The sequence below is a fragment of the Mustela lutreola genome, chromosome 15 (genome assembly GCF_030435805.1).
Source record: "Mustela lutreola isolate mMusLut2 chromosome 15, mMusLut2.pri, whole genome shotgun sequence".
Classification (NCBI taxonomy): Eukaryota; Metazoa; Chordata; class Mammalia; order Carnivora; family Mustelidae; genus Mustela; species Mustela lutreola.
This window is the reverse complement of record NC_081304.1, coordinates 29,904,335-29,921,720: the sequence shown is the minus strand read 5'-3', so window position 1 is coordinate 29,921,720 and position 17,386 is coordinate 29,904,335. Positions and strand designations below refer to the sequence as shown.

The 17,386-nt window shown below is 46.5% G+C and overlaps 2 protein-coding genes across 3 annotated transcripts in view; one reads left to right on the top strand and one right to left on the bottom strand.

Moving 5' to 3' along the window:
* Nucleotides 1-6,195, top strand: part of MMD (monocyte to macrophage differentiation associated) — a 64,340-nt gene extending 58,145 nt beyond the window's left edge. Inside the window, exon 7 of the mRNA XM_059148498.1 lies at nt 5,498-6,195. Within this exon, the coding sequence (XP_059004481.1) occupies nt 5,498-5,836 (339 nt within the window). The 3' untranslated portion in view covers nt 5,837-6,195. The remainder of the gene's footprint in view (nt 1-5,497) is intronic.
* Nucleotides 6,196-14,196: 8,001 nt separating this feature from the next.
* Nucleotides 14,197-17,386, bottom strand: part of HLF (HLF transcription factor, PAR bZIP family member) — a 52,407-nt gene continuing 49,217 nt past the window's right edge. Inside the window, exon 4 of one of the 2 annotated variants that reach the window (XM_059148166.1) lies at nt 14,197-16,533. In XM_059148166.1, the coding sequence (XP_059004149.1) occupies nt 16,315-16,533 (219 nt within the window). In that variant the 3' untranslated portion in view covers nt 14,197-16,314. The remainder of the gene's footprint in view (nt 16,534-17,386) is intronic. The other variant, XM_059148167.1, reaches the window with a different exon arrangement.

Genomic DNA, 17,386 nt, shown 5'->3' with positions numbered 1-17,386 from the left:
CCGCAGAGGCTCCTCCACATGTTTGGCGGCTCTCCTTGGAAACACCGGTTGCCAGAGCAGCTGTGTCAGCCCGGCTTCCCCAGGAAAGACGGGAAAGCAAACAGGGAGCCCTCAGCTAACCCAAGGGCCTCTTTTCAGGGGACAACTCCCAAAAGCAAACCACACACAGAAACCAAATCCTGAGAGGAAGGCAATGACAACAGAAAAACAAGGAGCAAAGGAAGAGAAGGCAGAGAAACGAGGAGGAAGGGCAAAGTTTTGCTTTTCAAGGGCAGGAGGCCGTCACTGTGGGAGGAGAGGTGGCTGAAGAATGAAGGCCGTCTGGGCCATGCTTTTCATTTTCAGAGGACTCGTTTTTTCCCATCACCTGGCTCAGAGCCTTGGCTGTAACTGTGAATGGTTTTGAAATAGATCTCAATGTAGGTTCTCCTACTGATGAACCTGTTTTCCTCCCAGCAGCCCCGGGGCTGTAGTGCCACTGAAGAGGAGAGTCCGTTAGAGGCCGGAGATGGGGGTGCTTCTGCTCCCCAAATCAAGGCCGAACCCTGCAGTGTTGAGGGTGGGAAGGGTGAAAGATATTTAGCATGAATTTAGAAGCACTGCGATGTGGTTAACTTACCTCTGGGAAAGGTAAATGTCTTAGATAGCCCATGGTCAGCCCAGAATGCACGTAGTGTGGTGCGGGGGCTGAGAAAGGTGTCCAGGTAAGGGAGCCAGAGGTCCGACTTGCAGAGACTTTCAGACTCCAGCTCCGTGCAGGCAACACACCTAGGAGCTCCTGGGTCTCTGGGAGATGCAGAGGCTGAAAGAAAGGAAGGACATAGGAGATGTGGGTGGAAGACAAGGTGACTGCAGGGAGTGGGGACCAAACACAAAACTCCAAAGAACAAGGTGGGACTCTTTGCCAGGCAGATACCCAGTAAGAGCTCACAGATCAGTGGCGACTTGCGGCCAGCTCGGAAAACTGAGACTACCCCCACCAGTCACTGTAGGACTCCCAAGTTCCATCCCTACCCAAACACAGGGAAAGAGAAGAAGGTGGAGAGAGATCTTGAGGGAAACTTCCCTGGACATTTGTATCTTGAATTAATTGAATTCTTAACCCAAAGAGATCAAGTTGAATGGAAAAGGCGGTTTTAAATGGAAAAAGAAGAAATTACATTTAATTGGCCAATTAAGTTTTCTGGGGACTCAAATAAAGACGAAATCAATTATAGATCCTTTTAAGAGCTACATTTTTTCCCCTACCACTGAATTGCAGTGTAAAAATTTTGACCTCTCTATAATAATGACCTTATACAACCACAAATAGATTTAGAGCATACAAGTCATTTTCACATACATTATCTTTTTTGAACCTCCCATCAAAACAAAATAGATGTTCTTATTCCAACTCTACAGATGCAGAAAACAGGCTCAGTGATGCTAGGAGTCTTGTCCAAGTTCCACAACCTAGAGGACGGCCTCCTCCACGCCCATTTCAACTACAAGCTGTAGATTCTCCATCTAAATAGTGGTTTGCAACCAGAACCTTTCTGGAGACAATTCTGGTGGCCCCGCCTTGGGAGGGGGAGGGTGGGAAGAGTGCCATTGACATCTGGAGGGAAGAAGCCAGGGGTGCTGTGACACATTCTATGATGCACAGGGTGGCCCTCACCAGAAAGAATTTTCTGGCCTCAAATGTCAGTAGTGTGGAGGTGGAGAAACCTTCTCATACAGGGGATTCCAAGGGAGGATATTGTATCCCTCTTTTCGCCTTGTAAAAATGGACAAGGACCCAGAGCCAAGGCAATTACAATTTAATAGGGAAGACACAACTAATAAACCTTAACTAGCCAGAAACAGCCTCATAGGAGCTTCATTTCCAAGATTCTGTGAGGGGTGGGTGGGGCAAGTCTTCTTGGAGGATTAAGAGGAAATTGTCTTCACCATGGGGGGACGGAGTGAGAAGGGGCAGTGCGGGGGTGGGGGGGGCAGCAGAGGGGGTGGGGGAGCACCCAGAGATGTACTCAGAATGGGTCATTTTAGCCTCCTTGTCTCTGTACAAAACAATTACTTTAAAACCAATAATAATGGCAGAAAACTGCGAAATTTTTCTCTCCTTGAATGTCATACACATAATCACATCAATAATAACAAAAAAAAAAAAAAAATGAGGAAAAAGAGGAATAGTACCAGACTAATACTTTTAAAAATTTTACCGATGTATTTTCTTGTAAAGGAAAAATGTACATACCTGCACGTTTTGTCTGTTGCAATTAATGAGAAAGAATATTACAAATTCTATGTTTGTTCCTTACCTTTTGTAAATTTGTCGGTGATTTTGTCAAAATTAGTCTTTGCAAACTCACGTTCAGTAGCCAGATTTGTCAGGCCCATTTTCTTTACTCCTGGTTAATCAATTTTTTTTAAACCAATTTTAATTTCGAAACTTTCTTTCACACAAAGTAACAGATTTACAAACAGGGATTTTACAATCTTCATCTGGGCAAGCTTGGCAGAGATACATAAAACAGCTCACTTCTCAATAAATTCCAGAAATTATAGTACTTTCCATGTTTTTGTTTCCCTTCAGGATTTATCTAAGAGCGTTCCAAAGTCTCCACAGTTGAAAATTTCCACTAAAATACCTTCAGCAGAAAATTCATCATAATTCCTATCATATTTGGTAAAAACTGAAACTTTTTCTACCATAAGAACAGAAAAATGGCTGAAAAACAGAGAACACTGACATTATTATTTTTTAAAGATTTTATTTATTTATTTGGCAGACAGAGATCACAAGTAGGCAGAGAGGCACGCAGAGAGAGAGGGGGAAGCAGGCTCCCTGCTGAGCAGAGAGCCCGATGCTGGGCTTGATCCCAGGACCCTGGGATCATGACCCGAGCCGAAGGCAGAGGCTTTAACCCACTGAGCCACCCAGGTGCCCCTTTTTGACATTATCATTTTAAAAATCACTTCAGGGGTGCCTGGGTGGCTCAGTTGGTTAAGCGTCTGGCTCTGGCTCAGGTCACGATCCTAGGTTCCTGGGGCTGAGCCCTACATCTGGCTCCTTGATTAGTGGGAGTCTGCTTCTCCCTCTGCCCTTCCCCTCCTCTTGTATTCTCTCTCTGCCTCTTTCTCTCTCTCAAATAAATAAAATCTTAAAAAATAAAATAAAATCACTTCAAACAATGTACCCTTACTGTCCACACCTAGGGCTAATCCATCCTGCTCTGAGCCCCCCATCCAGACCTTGGTATGCATCTGTCCCTGGAAGCATTGTTTGGGGGAAGATCAATGTGGTAAGGCGGGCTTCATGGAATCAGTGTTCTGAGATCAAATCATTGTTTTTCTTTTAAACTTTGTGGGGTTTTTTTAAACTCTGCACAAAGAATATAAAAATACAGAAATGCAGGGGCACCTGGGTGGCTCAACTGGTTAAGCATCCATCATCCGCTTATGATCTTGGGATTGTAAAATCAAGCCCCAGGTGGGGCTCTGCCCTCAGAATGGAGTCAGCCTGGGATTCTCTGCCTCTCTCTCCCTTTCCCTCTGCTCCTCTCCCATTTGCTGTGGCCATGCACTTGCGCATTCTCTCAAATAAATAAATAAATAAAATCTTTTTTAAAATTATAGGAATGCATTAAAGAATAAGGATTATACATTGCATTGGTTGGAAATTAGGTTTGGTTGCAATCCATAACCTAATCTCTGCCCTCAAAGATGCTGACATCTTAAGTTGTGGACAAAGGTATCATCGCAGGGAGTTAGGCATTGTAAGACCGGGGTGGATGGAGAGCTTGGGTTGGAACCGGGGTGGGGTTCAGAGGAAGGAATGGCTGCTTCTAACCAGGAGCCTAGAGATTTCATGGGAAAAAGTGACATTGAAGTTGGGTAGCATTTGGACACTTGCTAAAGCCTAGAAGACCATATGCTGAAGGAGTCAGGCTCTTCGTGCCTCCATTTATCATCCATCAGCAAAGCTAGGATCAGATCATCTTTGCCCCTTGGGTCCACATAGAAAATAGCAAGAGACAGCGTGCTTGATCTGTTGAAGGAGGGGTTGCTATGCTTGTATTTTGCTGTGTGTGACATTCAGCAAGTCACTTGCCTTCCCTGGACAATGTTCTTGTCTGAAAAATGAAAGGATTTGCCAGACGAAATATCTCAAAGGCATCCCCTGACTCAGACATTATCGTGTGATCCTAAAAGTGCCTTGGGGTGGATTTCTGCCAATGGGAACAGGGCTTCCTGTTCACACAGACATGTTGGTGAATGGGGACTGTTTAAGAGAGTCAGCCATGGTGTCTGCACAAGTCACAGTCAGGGGGCCGGGCAGTCTGGGCTTCTCCCATACCGTCCACCTCTCTGGAGCCTTGAATCTCCTCCACCCTTGATTTTTCCTATGGTCTTTCCCAGCTGGTTTCCACATCCCCGCACTCACGTGCCCCCTCCACTACCGCACCCGAGGGGGAGAGGGGGAGAAGGGAAAGGTAGAAGGCGCGTGTCTGTCTTGTGCACAAATAGCTCCATTCCAGGCTTCCCACTGAGAACTGTGAGACCAAGGGAAGTCGCATCTTCTTGCTCCCCTACCTCCTCTCTGCTTTTAAGTTGTTTTTTTTTTTTTTTTTTTTCCCCCCCTCTATTTCAGGGATTCATGTTCTTTCAGAGGAAAGAAAGGCACTTTGGTCTTTTGAGGGTACCTTTTCATAAGGCTTTGGTAGGAGTCCACTTCCCTCTGTAGTTCTGGGGAAGCGACAGGGGGCCGGGGAACCTGAAAGAAGGTGGAAGGGATTTCTGCAGGGCCTCCTGCGCCCACGACGGGAAGTAGGGAGGGTGGAGGACAGGGAGGGGCTTCTTCAGGCTGTCTAGGGAGCCCTATCAAAGGGCGCTCATTTGCAGGCCTTCAAAGCTACGAAGAAAAGAGATAGGAAGAGGAGAATAAGGTTATAGGTAGGGAAGATTCCTTTTAGGAAAGGCAGACGTATCTCAGATGAAAAATCAACGGTGTGTGTGGGGGGGGGGGGGCTGTGTGTCCTCAGGCACCAATCATGACCTTTGATCTCAGAAGTGGTGGGGTAGAGGGGAAAGCCCCCGGGGTGCAGGCTGGGGACTCAGCCCCCTGGCCAAGGCATTTATCATTTTCTTATTGATTCAGAATTCATTACTTATAGCTGAGGAAGCTGGGGTGTGTTTGTAGGGCACTGAAGAGATGCAGGCGGCTGGCGGAGGTGAGAACACGTCCCCACCCTCCCTTCCAGGGAGGAAGAGCCGTCAAAATGTGCTCTGCAGCACAGACTGCCCGCTGCTCTCTGAATTTGGACAAGGCTTGCTCTGGCTAACCCTCCGCTTCCTTATTTATTCTCCGAGGGGGACCTCACAGGGGGTGCTGAAAGGGCCGGCTGGGCGGACGGAGGGAACCTGACCAGGGTGTTCAGACATGGTGGGATCCTCATCCCACAGGAGGGCGTCCTCCTCGGAGTGACACATTCATGAAGAGGACTTTCCTTCCTAGAGCATCTCTCGAGCCTCCAGACACGGCCGAGGGACAGGACAGGAAGGAAACATGGGCTGTAGCTGCACTCTTCGGACTCCCGCTGGAAGCCCATCTTCAGGAACCCCTAGGAAGACCTCATGGTCCCCAGCCCGCTTCGCGCTGCAGGTTCAAATCGAACGGCACAGATCCGCGCTCTTCCTGTCCTGGGATTCATTTTCAGTCGTGGCTTCAGAATTTCTAGCTGGAAGGGGTCTCGGGGCTGCAATCTATGGGCGGGGGATGCATCTAGAAGATCGTAAAGCAAGCACCCCAGGGTTACGTAAGCACGTGCAAATTTGGGGAGGCTTTCACATGTGAGTGATTATGGGGTTCAAAAGTCCCTCCACTCTATCAGTGTATCTCTGAGTGAAGGTTCAAGATGGGATCCCGTTCTTAGGTGCAAGGCTGATGTTACTGCATGGGCAGTAGCAGGAGTTTGCAACCCTGGGGTGGACTCCAGCCTCTACCAACCAGTGCCTGATTCCTCATCGTAAGCGAAGGAGCATGGATGCGAGATTCCCGGAGATTCCTTCCTCAATCCACTCCCTCTCGCGTACTACGTTAGGGTAGAAACCTTGCAAGGAAATCAACCCTCAGGGATTAAAGCGCCAAGTGCCTCAGCCTGTGGTGTTATTCCTTTGACTTTCAAAGCCCAGAGAGAGGACAGGAAACCACGACCGCACGCAGGAGCTCCTTATTCATCTTCTGCAAGGTCAAGGTGGGGGAGGGGGTGCGGTTGGGGGTTGGGCAGCAGGAGGGTTCGAACCAACACTAGTTGAGTATCTGCTACTCCAACTTGCTACGTGCTTAATCTATGTTGTCTTGCTTAACGCCACCAACATTGAGATGGCCTGAAACGACCCCGAGGTTCAGAAAGACGAAGTATATAACGTTACCAGCTAAAAAGCGCTTTTCTGCAGCGAGTGCTCGAGGAGTATTTGTTTGAACCCAGGTTTGACTCCGCGCCCAAACAGGTACTATTTCCAGGCTGCTTCCTTACGCCCGACTTAAAGAGGAACATGGTCACTGACCTGCGAATGCCGCAGGTCGCCGGTGAACTTGATCGAGAAACACGGCACTCGAGGGACGGTCTTCTGAGACAGTGCCGAAACCCCAGCAAGGACTTTCGTGCTCCTGCTATGCTAATGACGGCACGCAGACTTACGTGCTCCTGCTATGCTAATGACGCACGCTGCAAAGCACGTTGGTATATTCCAACCAAAGGAAAAATTTTTTTTTGTTAAGATTTTTATTTATTTGACAGACAGAGATCACAAGTAGGCGGAGAGTCAGGCAGAGGGAAGCAGGCTCCTTACTGAGCAGAGAGCCCGATGTGGGACTCGATTCCAGGACCCTGAGATCATGACCCGAGCCAAAGGCAGAGGCTTAACCCACTGAGCCACCCAGGTGCCCCAACCAAAGGAAATTTTTAAATAGCTAGCCTCTCGTGGTACCCATGGTTGCAGGAAACAGAAGTCTGCTCAGGTTGGCCCAATTAAAGGTGTGGTGGTGGTGGTGGTGGTGGGAGTAATTATAATGCTGGAGATCGTGCTGAATGCAGGGGAGGCTGAACGATTAAACATCAAGAAAAGCAAAAACCAGAGTGGCCTAAACTTTGCGGGTTCACAAAGGTTTTTACTCGTTTACATGGCCTCGTCCACTGATGTATTCCGTTCCTCCATGGCTCTTTGGAGGAGGGTTTTGAAAACCGCAGCCGGCGCAGGCATCACCTGGAGATCTTGTTAAAGCGCAGATTGTGATCCAATAAGTCTGGGGTGGGACCCGAGAGTCTATGCTCCTTGCAGGCTCCCAGGTGACGCAGGACCGCACTTAGAGAGCAGCAAGAACTAAGGTCACTGACTCACAAGATGCAGTTGGAATCACCTGAGAAAGTTTTTTAACCTTGACGTCTGAATTCCACCCCACCCAGCAGATTCTGATACAACCGGTTCGAAGTATGACCTGAGAATTAGGATGTTTTTTTTAAGCCTCCCCTCCCAAGTGGTTCAAACGAGCAGCAAAGTTTGATTTGATGGAGGCGCTTCTCTGAGGGTTAGAGGTCCATCCTGGTTTTAGGCAGCTGTGGATGGATATGGGGCTTATGAAGTACAAGCATATCAGCCACACTCCGGAGTGTATAGGGTTAATGGGCAAGAATCAGCATATCTGGAATGATAAAGGACTTGGAGTCCAAAAAGCATGAGTACAAATTCTGGCATTCGCACTCTGCTCCAGAAATTCTGGGTTCAAAATTAAGCCTTTTTAAGCCTTAGGGTGTTTAAAAAAAAAAAAAATTTTTTTTAAGTGAAAGGTGGAAGCTGTGATTTCTGATCCACATTCCCCTTGGGGTCTTTTGAGGCTCGATGAGTGTTGTTCAATCAGGGAGCACAAAGGAGAATAAACTTGGAGAGCTTTCTAAGGAAGACAGGCTGCCCGCCCCCCCCCCCCCCCCCCCAGAATTCTGCAAATCTCAGGGTGGTGCAGGCATGGGTATTTTTACAAGCTCCTTCCCACCCTGGATGATCCTTCTGTGCTTTCCTGGCCGTGAACCATTGATCAACTGAGATCATGTCATGAAACCTTCAAGCTGTCCTTGACTCTTCTACCAAACCCCATGGATTCCAGCTCCCTAAATAGCTCTTGAATCTATCCATCCATCTCATCCCTAGAGCCTTATTCAGAGACTAATGTAGAAAGTTCCCTCGGCCTCCAATTCTTCCTAATTCCCAGCGATCCATCTTCCGAGTAGCTGCCAGTATCATCTTTCTAATCCAGGAACTGCTTATGTCATTCTCCTGATCAGGATAAAGTCCAAAGGCCTTAAGATGGTATGCAAGGACGTTCATGGTCTGGCCATACCTCACTTGCTGTCACTCTCCCCCCTCATACGCCATACTCTGACAGTCCTATCACTCCCAGGGGAGTTCTTGGCTCTCAGCCTCTGTGCTGCTACTTGGAATATCCCTCCCCATCTTTGACAAACTCCTGCTTTTCCTCTCCCTGCTCCACAGTCCCCTTCCCTGCAGAGCCCTCCCACACCCACCCTGCTCCCCATCAGAGGTAGAGGGGAGGCTTAGGACCACTTCTGGTTTATTAATCTTAGGGTATATTTCAATAGATGAAGAAGTGCCCGAGGAAAGTTACTCAAAAAGTTATCATTCTAGGGGCGCCTGGGTGGCTCAGTGGGTTAAAGCCTCTGCCTTCGGCTCAGGTCATGATCCCAGGGTCCTGGGATCGAGTCCTACATCGCGCTCTCTGCTCAGCGGGGAGCCTGCTTCCCCCTACCCCCCTCCACTGCCTGCCTCTCTGCCTACTTGTGATCTCTGTCTGTCAAATAAATAAATAAAATCTTTAAAAAAAAGTTATCATTCTATTTCTGTGAATATATATTCATTTAGTGACAAATCAGACATCTTCATTTGAGGCCCTTCAGAAATGTAAGACAGGGACGAATGACCCCAAGCTACAGGTGTCAGCATTTAGTACCATTCAGTACCCTGGTTAAAATAAAGGTCTGCAAAATACCAACAATATCCAAGGCAGCATAGTTGGCTTAAAATTAAAATTAAAATTCAGGCTTCATGAATTTTATGTTTATAAAATCCGTCTCCGACGCACAGTTTGGATCAAGAAGTGGCCGCGCTCTCTCCCCCGTTTACTCACCCCTGCAGAACTGGAATTTCTCAAAAACATAGCAGTGGCTCTTGAATCGAGTATTTGCAGAATGAAAATGCATCCACTTAAATATGCAATATAGGGCCCAACTCTGTTGTAGCGCATACCAGAGAAACCAGATCAAGCAATATTTATTAACAATCACGATGACTATTAAAAAAGCAAGCATTTGTTGAATTCTTACGACACTCTGAGCACGTTCTCACTTAATCCTGGTAAAACCCTACAAGGGACTGTGATACCCACTTTACAGATAAAACTCAGGGTGATTTGGTGAATTGTCCATGTTGCATGGATGGTGATGAATGGGTCTGGGATTCCAGTCCGGGCCCACCTGCTCCCCGCTCACCCTCCTGACCACGGCAACTGCCTTCTGCCTTTGCTGAGCTCTGAACAAACAGTGGAGTGGAGTGGTGTAGAACACAAACTCTCAAATCAGGGTTTTGACCTGGGTTTAAATTCTGCTGACTTCTTTCTTGAGTCTGCTCTTCATCTGCAAAACAGGGATAATAATACCACCGATTTCATACCATAAGGATTAAATGAGATGTGGCAGGTCGAAGTAGTTTAGGACTCAGCGACTGTGAGCTTGTCCTGTTGTTTCCTGGCACTGAGCTGGGTTTGGGAGGCTGCAAAGAAGCTAGAGACAGCGGCCTTTAGACCCAAGTCCTCACTGACTCAAAGCCCAGAAAGGCAGAGGAACCTCACCACCATCTTCACTCGGGCCTTTCTTCTCTAAAGGGTCCTTTTGATTTATTAGCAAGAAGCCATCTTCTGAGTACAAAGGAAGATTTCAATAATTCTCACCCGGCTGGCTAAAGATGCTCAAAGAGACTTCTAAGCCAGTGATTTTCGAAGCGGGAACTTAATTCATATGCTTTGAAGAGGGGGGTTGATGGTCGGGCAGTTTGTCCTATTTTAAGTGTGAACAGATGAGCCATCCCACTTAGGCAGCATGTGATGGGCCCTGGGGGACAGAGTGCTTGTGAATGACGGGGCTTCCTATCGGTTCCTGCCATGTTAGAGGCCAAAGCCTCCCCAGGCGTGGGGAGGCAGTCCTCTCCCCTAAGAGATTGGAAGTTGCCAGATACAAAATCGGTCGCACAAAGAGAATCTTAGGGTCATTGCGCCTACTCCCCTGAGAGAGGAGAAAGGTGTTTGATCGTGAAAGTAGAAGGCGCCTGGGTGGCTCAGTCAGTTAAGTGTCTGCCTTCAGCTCAGGTTCTGATCCCAGGGTCCTGGGGTGGAGTCCCACATCAGGCTCCCTGCTCAGCAGGGAGTCTGCTTCTCTCTCTTCCCTTCTCCTCTGCTCGTGATCTCTCTATCTCAAATAAAATCTTAAAAAGAAAGAAAGAAAGAGTAGAGCTGAACCCTCACGTGTAACTGCCTGATCTAAATGGGAAGCTGCCACAGAGTGGATGGATACCGACCGCCCTATGCACAAAGCTATGATCCCTTAGGGTTGTCAGAACATGAAGCCCCATCCATGTAGCCCCCCTCATTCCCACACCTCCAGCCTCCTGCTCCTTCTTCTGAACAGGAGAATTGTTTTCTGTCCTCTTTGAAGGAACAACAAATCTAAGAGAGTGAATTGGAAAAATTCCTCCCAGCCCACAGTCTCCTCCCTGGGCCCCCAGGGCAGATCTTTGTTGAGGGCCAATGGTGTGTATTATAAAATCATCCCTGCAACCCTCAGAGGGGGAAATTACACCTTCATCTCACAGATGAGGACATTCGGGTTAAAAAATGCTTTGTGCTGTGCAAGGTCATACACCTGCTAAGTGACAGATTTGACTCACCGAGCTCCTCACCACAGAGTCCCCTTCTCTCGTGCCCAAGATGCTGAGCTCCTTGGCTGGGGCTGCAGCCCATGCGGTGCTGGTGTTTGGAGCTTCCCAGAGGAGTGTGGTGGGCTGCAGGGCCGGCTGCCACCGCGCTGCGTCAGCCCTGCTAGAAGGCCATAAGTGGGGGTTTTCATTCCATCTCGAGTCACAGATTCCTTGGGGGAGTGCGGGAAGCTGTGGCTCTTCCCTATAGAAAAACAGGTTTATACGCAAAAAGTTGCATACAATTTTAGGTAGTTATGGAAATTTTGAAGCTTCTGCCTGGATCCCCCAAGAGTCACGAACTCAGATTAAGGTCAAGTCTGCGAATCCTTGCTTCCAGCTCCTTGGCCACACATGGGAGTTAGCTGGAAGCCCTTAAACAATTCATTTTCTTCCTACTGACTCAGAATTGCTGGATCTGTAGTCCTGGGGTATGTTCCCAGTCAATTTGTATACATCCAACCACGACTGGTTTTGGGGAGGCAGCTCTCTATTGATGCCCATCCAATGGGCCAGAATTCATTTCTATCACCTCTGGCTATATAATGTTAGACAAGTTGCTTAACCTTCTCTTTTCTCTGGGAGAAACAATAATAATATTATTATAATATTATCTGGGAACAACAATAATATCTGGGAACAACAATAATAACCCCCATCTTACAGAGTTGATATGGGATTAAATCAAATATGCCACATAAGTGTTTATCATAGTGCCTGGCACAGAAGTACTGAATAAATAGTAATGCATCACTGATGACATGGTATTATTATTTATCATCAATGTAATTAATCTCTATAAATGGTCTCTTGGTGAAAGGATTGGGAACAGAGTCTAATTTCTAGTAGACTATCAACAAAAATACATGAAAGAAAGGAAAACATTCAAAGTTTATTAAGCATTAATAAAAGACAGTTAAAGGTTTGGGCTTAATAGCATAAACACCACCAATATCATGGTGTGACAATTAAACTGGCCTCATGTGAATTTTTACCTGTTTAACAGATGCGGTCTTTGTGGTGTTGCCAGAAGGATAATGGTTATGGTTACTCTTGGGTTTGGTAAGGTGCTCCCAAATTAAAGATTTATGATTTGACTTAAATACTTACACACACACACTCTCTCCTCTACCCATACACACACTTGGCCCACTGCAAAAGGTACCAGTTGCCAAGTCCAATTCAGTCAAGATCTAGGATAAGGCTTTGCTCATTTTTGAAGTGACATTATTAATTGTAGAGAAAAGCAGGAAGAGACCACAGCCTCTCCAGGGAGCCCCAGGAGCCTTGGCAGGAAGCTGGCACACTGGGAACAGAAGAGGCTGACCACATACACAGTCTCCCATCACCTGCAGCTTGCTGACCCCGGGTTAAATCCCGGCCTCTGCACTCCACTCAGGTAAGCAGGCCAAGTCAGCCTGCCTTGGGATTGCCCTGATGAACTCTGCTAAAATCTGAGTTTTCCTAAAAGGAACATTAAGGGGAAAATTAGATAAAATATCAGAAAAAAATAAGCATAACTCTGCATATTACAGAATGCCCATTATTTTATGTGCTGGGTAGGGGGGATGGAGGAAAGGGGCTCCACCTAGAATTCTTTTCGACTCTTCCAAAATCAGACCCAAGACCTTTTAAATGCACCTTTAGAATTATTGTGTGTTTTATGTGGCTCCTGGGTGGCTCAGGCCGTTAAACATCTGCCTTCGGCTCAGGTCACGATCCCAGGGTCCTGCTCAGCAGGGAGTCTGCTTCTCCCTCTGACCCTCCTCCTTCTCATGCTCTCTCTCTCTCTCACTCTCTCCCTCTTTCAAATAAATAAGACCTTTAAGAAAAAAGAATTATTGTGTGTTCCCTCACAAAACCCGTAATGACTCACTGGAGGAAACTGTGGGTTACCTTAGTACAGCACCCCCCCAGATCCCATTCACACTCTCCTGGAACCAACAGTCATTCTGCATTGAGGAATGGCTTCACACAGGCCTGTCGCACTGGAAGATGAAAGGCCCATCACAGTCTTGCCCACTGGGTGTTTTGGATGGTCTGAAGGTGGCCACTGTCTCAAAAGGAGGAAACAATCAATATACAGCCCTCCCACCCCGTCCCTATAGCCTCAAGTGGCAGGAGAAGCAGGCCAGGCCAGGTTGATTAGTTTTTGCCTTCCGCTGCAAGTCTAGTCCACAGAAAGGACAGTGTGACCTTGTCAGGAAGTCCTGGGCCGCTCCTTCCAAATTGTGTCTAAATGATGTTGGCATAATATGATTTGGATTCATTTTTAATGGCTGAGTAATTAATCTCTGAAAGATGCTTATGATGAAAAGGTGAAAAATGACAACAGGATTTTTAATAGCTGCAGTCTGCAGAACTCATTTGACCCTGGTTGATCTGAGTTGTTCCAGATCAGGCCATGGCTTCCCACGTCATTTAGCAGAACTGCCTTATTTACTAGTTAACTGCCCTAGACAGAAAGCAGGGAGTCCAGGAATGAGCGTTCACGTGTGTGTGCTGACAATGACCTACATAGAAGGCCTGCGTACAAACTCCAAAGTTTCTTAAATTTTAAAATGAGGTAGGTTTTCTGAAACCTTTCCCGGCACACCAAAGGAGGAGTTTTATTATGATCTTTGTGTTTCTTCCGCGATCCTCGTTTGATACAAACCACCTAATTCCAAGAACGCCCAGTGCTCAAATGTAGTTTTCTCAGCTACCACTTCACTGGGCAGTGAACTTAGATGGTCCACAGTGCATTGCTTCTCCACTTAAAGATACTGCTGGTCTGTGTTTTAGTAACGATTGCCTCTTAATAATCTCTTGGCTGTTGGTCTTTTTACCTCTAAAAACGCCAACTTTGTGCATCCACCCGTGTCTCTTACCGAAAACCACTTACTCGGTTCTGCTGGAGAACTTGGCTGAAGGTCTTATTTATTTTACTAGTTGTATACCCGAACAAAGCATTTTGATTCTAAGGCTCTCCCACATCAGTTGTCAGCTGTGGCCTGGGACGAAATGAATACCTTGGAATTCATAGGAATGAATTCGTAGGAATAAATTCCTAGGAATATCTTGCTGGTCAGGTTTCCCAAGATGAGGACACTGTGACAGAAGCTCTGCTGCTAGACTGACCAGGAGACCACCAGGTCATTAAAGAATTAGATACTCTGGAGGCAGGAGACTAGAAAATCCCATTGATGAAAGGGTGTTTTAATCTAGCACAAATTGTTTCTTTGCAATAACAGCAGAATCTCTTGACATTACACAACTTTGTGAAACAAAAGAACAATCATCTTTGAAGTCAAAACACCTATCAAATTAGAAACCATACACTTAACACCGATATCAACCTTATATTGCATAAGACGCACGTGCCCACAGAGGAGAACAGAATTGTTTGGGGTGCTTGCAGTGATATTTCATTCCAGGAATTCGTAACTTTGAAGTGAACATTTTCGTGACAGATGCTTTTCCTAAAAAAACACTGTATCATCCAATAAATATTTGACTAACATCCACTTTGTGCTTTTGGGTGACGTTAACTTCTTTCTGAGACCTAATAGGAAACAAGAAAGAATCTTCCATATTTTAGAGCGAGATTCGTCACACCAAGCTTCGATACTGTCATAAAATTTTAATTTAAAGCAAAAAACATGCTGATGTATCAGTGATAGGCTTAAAATATTAAAGACTTCAAAAACCCCCAAGCTCTTCTTCTCTGTACAACATTGATGAATATATATCTTTGCTATATAATTTTAAAACATGGAATAGTTTTCCTTTTCTCTTTGCTATATATAATATATGTCTTCCAAAATACATTGTCAGTATTTATATCTGAAAAATACTGTACAAAAAAGAACTTCCTATAATTACTCTGTATAAACATTAAACAATTTAATAATCTCTCCTTTTGGTCTATAGTAAACATTTAAATTGATTGGATTAACCACAGTTTGTGACAACACCCTCCTCTTCTGAGATACACCAGTGTCTTTTACATTCATTTTTCAGAAGTCCACTTTATAAGAGCACATACGTTCAAAAAGCAAACAGAAAATAAGAAACAAAAGCTCCAGAATCATTAATTTATGAAGCATTCAAAAACGACACCACTAGGAAAAAGGGTCTTACAAAACATCAACTTATTAACTTAATTAACTGATTTTTAAAAACAGCAAGGTATAATTCACAAAAATATATATATTACAAAAAATGGGGAAAACTGAATCTTAAGTAATTGTTTCGAGTATCAAGAGGGATATGGAAAAAGGCAACTAGAAAAGGGGGAGGGTGGGGGGGTTGGGGGAGGGGAGAAAACAAAACCAGACAGATCAATGTCAAAAGCTGTTCCAAGATGCAGTTGTTTTTGGCTCCTACACTGATAAGTTAACCCCTCGTTCTGAGACCTGGCATTTCCCTCTGCTTCCCTGTCCTGGGGATGTTCTGGGCATGCTCAAATGCATTACTGTAATTTTCGTGTTGTAAAAGACAGTGGAATTCTTAGGTAGGGAACATATCCTATGCCCACTAGTAATACTCAGGCAGCATGCTCTAGCGTACAGTAGGATTATTGCTTTAGGTACAGACAGTGCAAAAACACACTCTGTGTTCTAGAATAGTATTCTTACTTATCTGGGGTTGGTAGAATTAAAAGGAAACTTAGTAGATAGCAGTAAGTAAATATGGGATCTAGTAAATCTAAACAGCACTTTAAATTTGAAGACAATTATCACCAAAACTGAAAATATGAGGAAAGCAACCTATAACTGAGAGAGACAGCTGCAGTGTAGTGCTAAGTGATTTTTGTGCACCTTATTAGCATGGTAACTTACAGATTAAACAGAAACAAGAGCTCGTAGTCTTGACAACTGAGATCTACTAGTTTACCAGGACTCTGCTTGATGAAGCCCAGCAGACAGTCCTGGAAGAGTAGGCGGGAGTCACCCGGGAGCGACGCTGGAAGGGGGAGGAGTGGAGGAGGAGGGAGGGGCAGGAGACCCCACGGGTGTGTGTGTGTCAGGGGGTGTCTCCTCAGTCCAGTAAAAACACGGCACCTTTCTTTTTCGGAACTGAAAGACGACGAGAGGGCTACCTTAACATGGCAAGTGCAAAGGCACGCGCGCGCGCGCCTTGGACCACACGGGAGCACAAGCACGCGCGCACGTACACCAGAACGTGAGTCCGTTGTGTTTACGCCTCCGGTAAAGTGCTGATGTCAGAAAGGTTGCTTCAGGTGTGGTGCTATCGGGCGGGCGGGAAACACATTGTCCATCTATTCGGAAGCCAGCCCACAAAACCGCCAGCCTACAGGGGCCCGTGCCGGGCCTCGTACTTGGCCAGTATGTTCTTGCATTTGCCCAGCTCCTTCCGCAAGTCAGCCACCTCCTGGCGCAGGGCCGAGTTCTCCTTCTCCAGGAAGGACGCCCGGATTGCGATCTGATTCTCCTTCAGCCTCCGGGCGTCGCGGGAGCGCTTGGCTGCCATGTTGTTCTTCCTGCGCCGGGCCCAGTACTTGTCGTCCTGCTCATTAGTCACAGGGGGAAGGAAACAAGACGTTAGATTTCAGCCTCGGGCGGGCTCAGGGTGGTGCCCGGGCACCAGGGACCCAACCTCTCACCTCGCGACTCCTTCCGGGACCGTCTGTGCCAATCTGTCTGACTGCGAGGGCTGTGTGCCCAGCTTCCCTCCCGCAGCAAGAACGCACCTGTCACGGTGTGTCCCTCCTTCCTCTCTGCCCGAATATGTGCCCGATGAGGGGGGCCCCATGGGTTGCATGAAAGCAAGCAGCTCAACTTCACACGCTAAACTACCTTCAGATCTCTCTGTGTTCTTTGGTGAAAATGTTATTTTAAGAACCCTTTCCTTCCATGGGTGCTCCAATGCTTGTTGGTAGAAGTCCACGGGATACTGTTGCAAGGCGACTTGGCAATGTCTATCAACTATTGAAATGCACAGCCACTGACAGAGCATCTCCCCTTCTAGGATCTCGGCCTCCGCCCATCTGCATGCGTGTGCACACAGACAAGGGCAGAGAATTTTTACTGTGGCATTGTTTCTAATAGAGCTGGGGGGGGGGGCGAAACTAATCAGTAGGAGATTTAATAAGTACATGACGGTGGAGTCATACAAAAGGATACTCGGCAGCTGTTAACAAATAATGATCCAGCTGAACTGAAAAGATGTTCATGATAAACCACGACGTGGGTGGAAACCAATGCAATTTGCTGATAAATATGTATGGCCTCATCCCACTTTGGTTAAAAAATCACAGTATTGTATATTCATAGAAAGAGGCCCGGAAGGATTTATACCAAGCTCTTGAAAGCGGTGCCTCTACAAGGGGAATTGGAGGAGGGATGCCAAGGAGAAAGGTCGG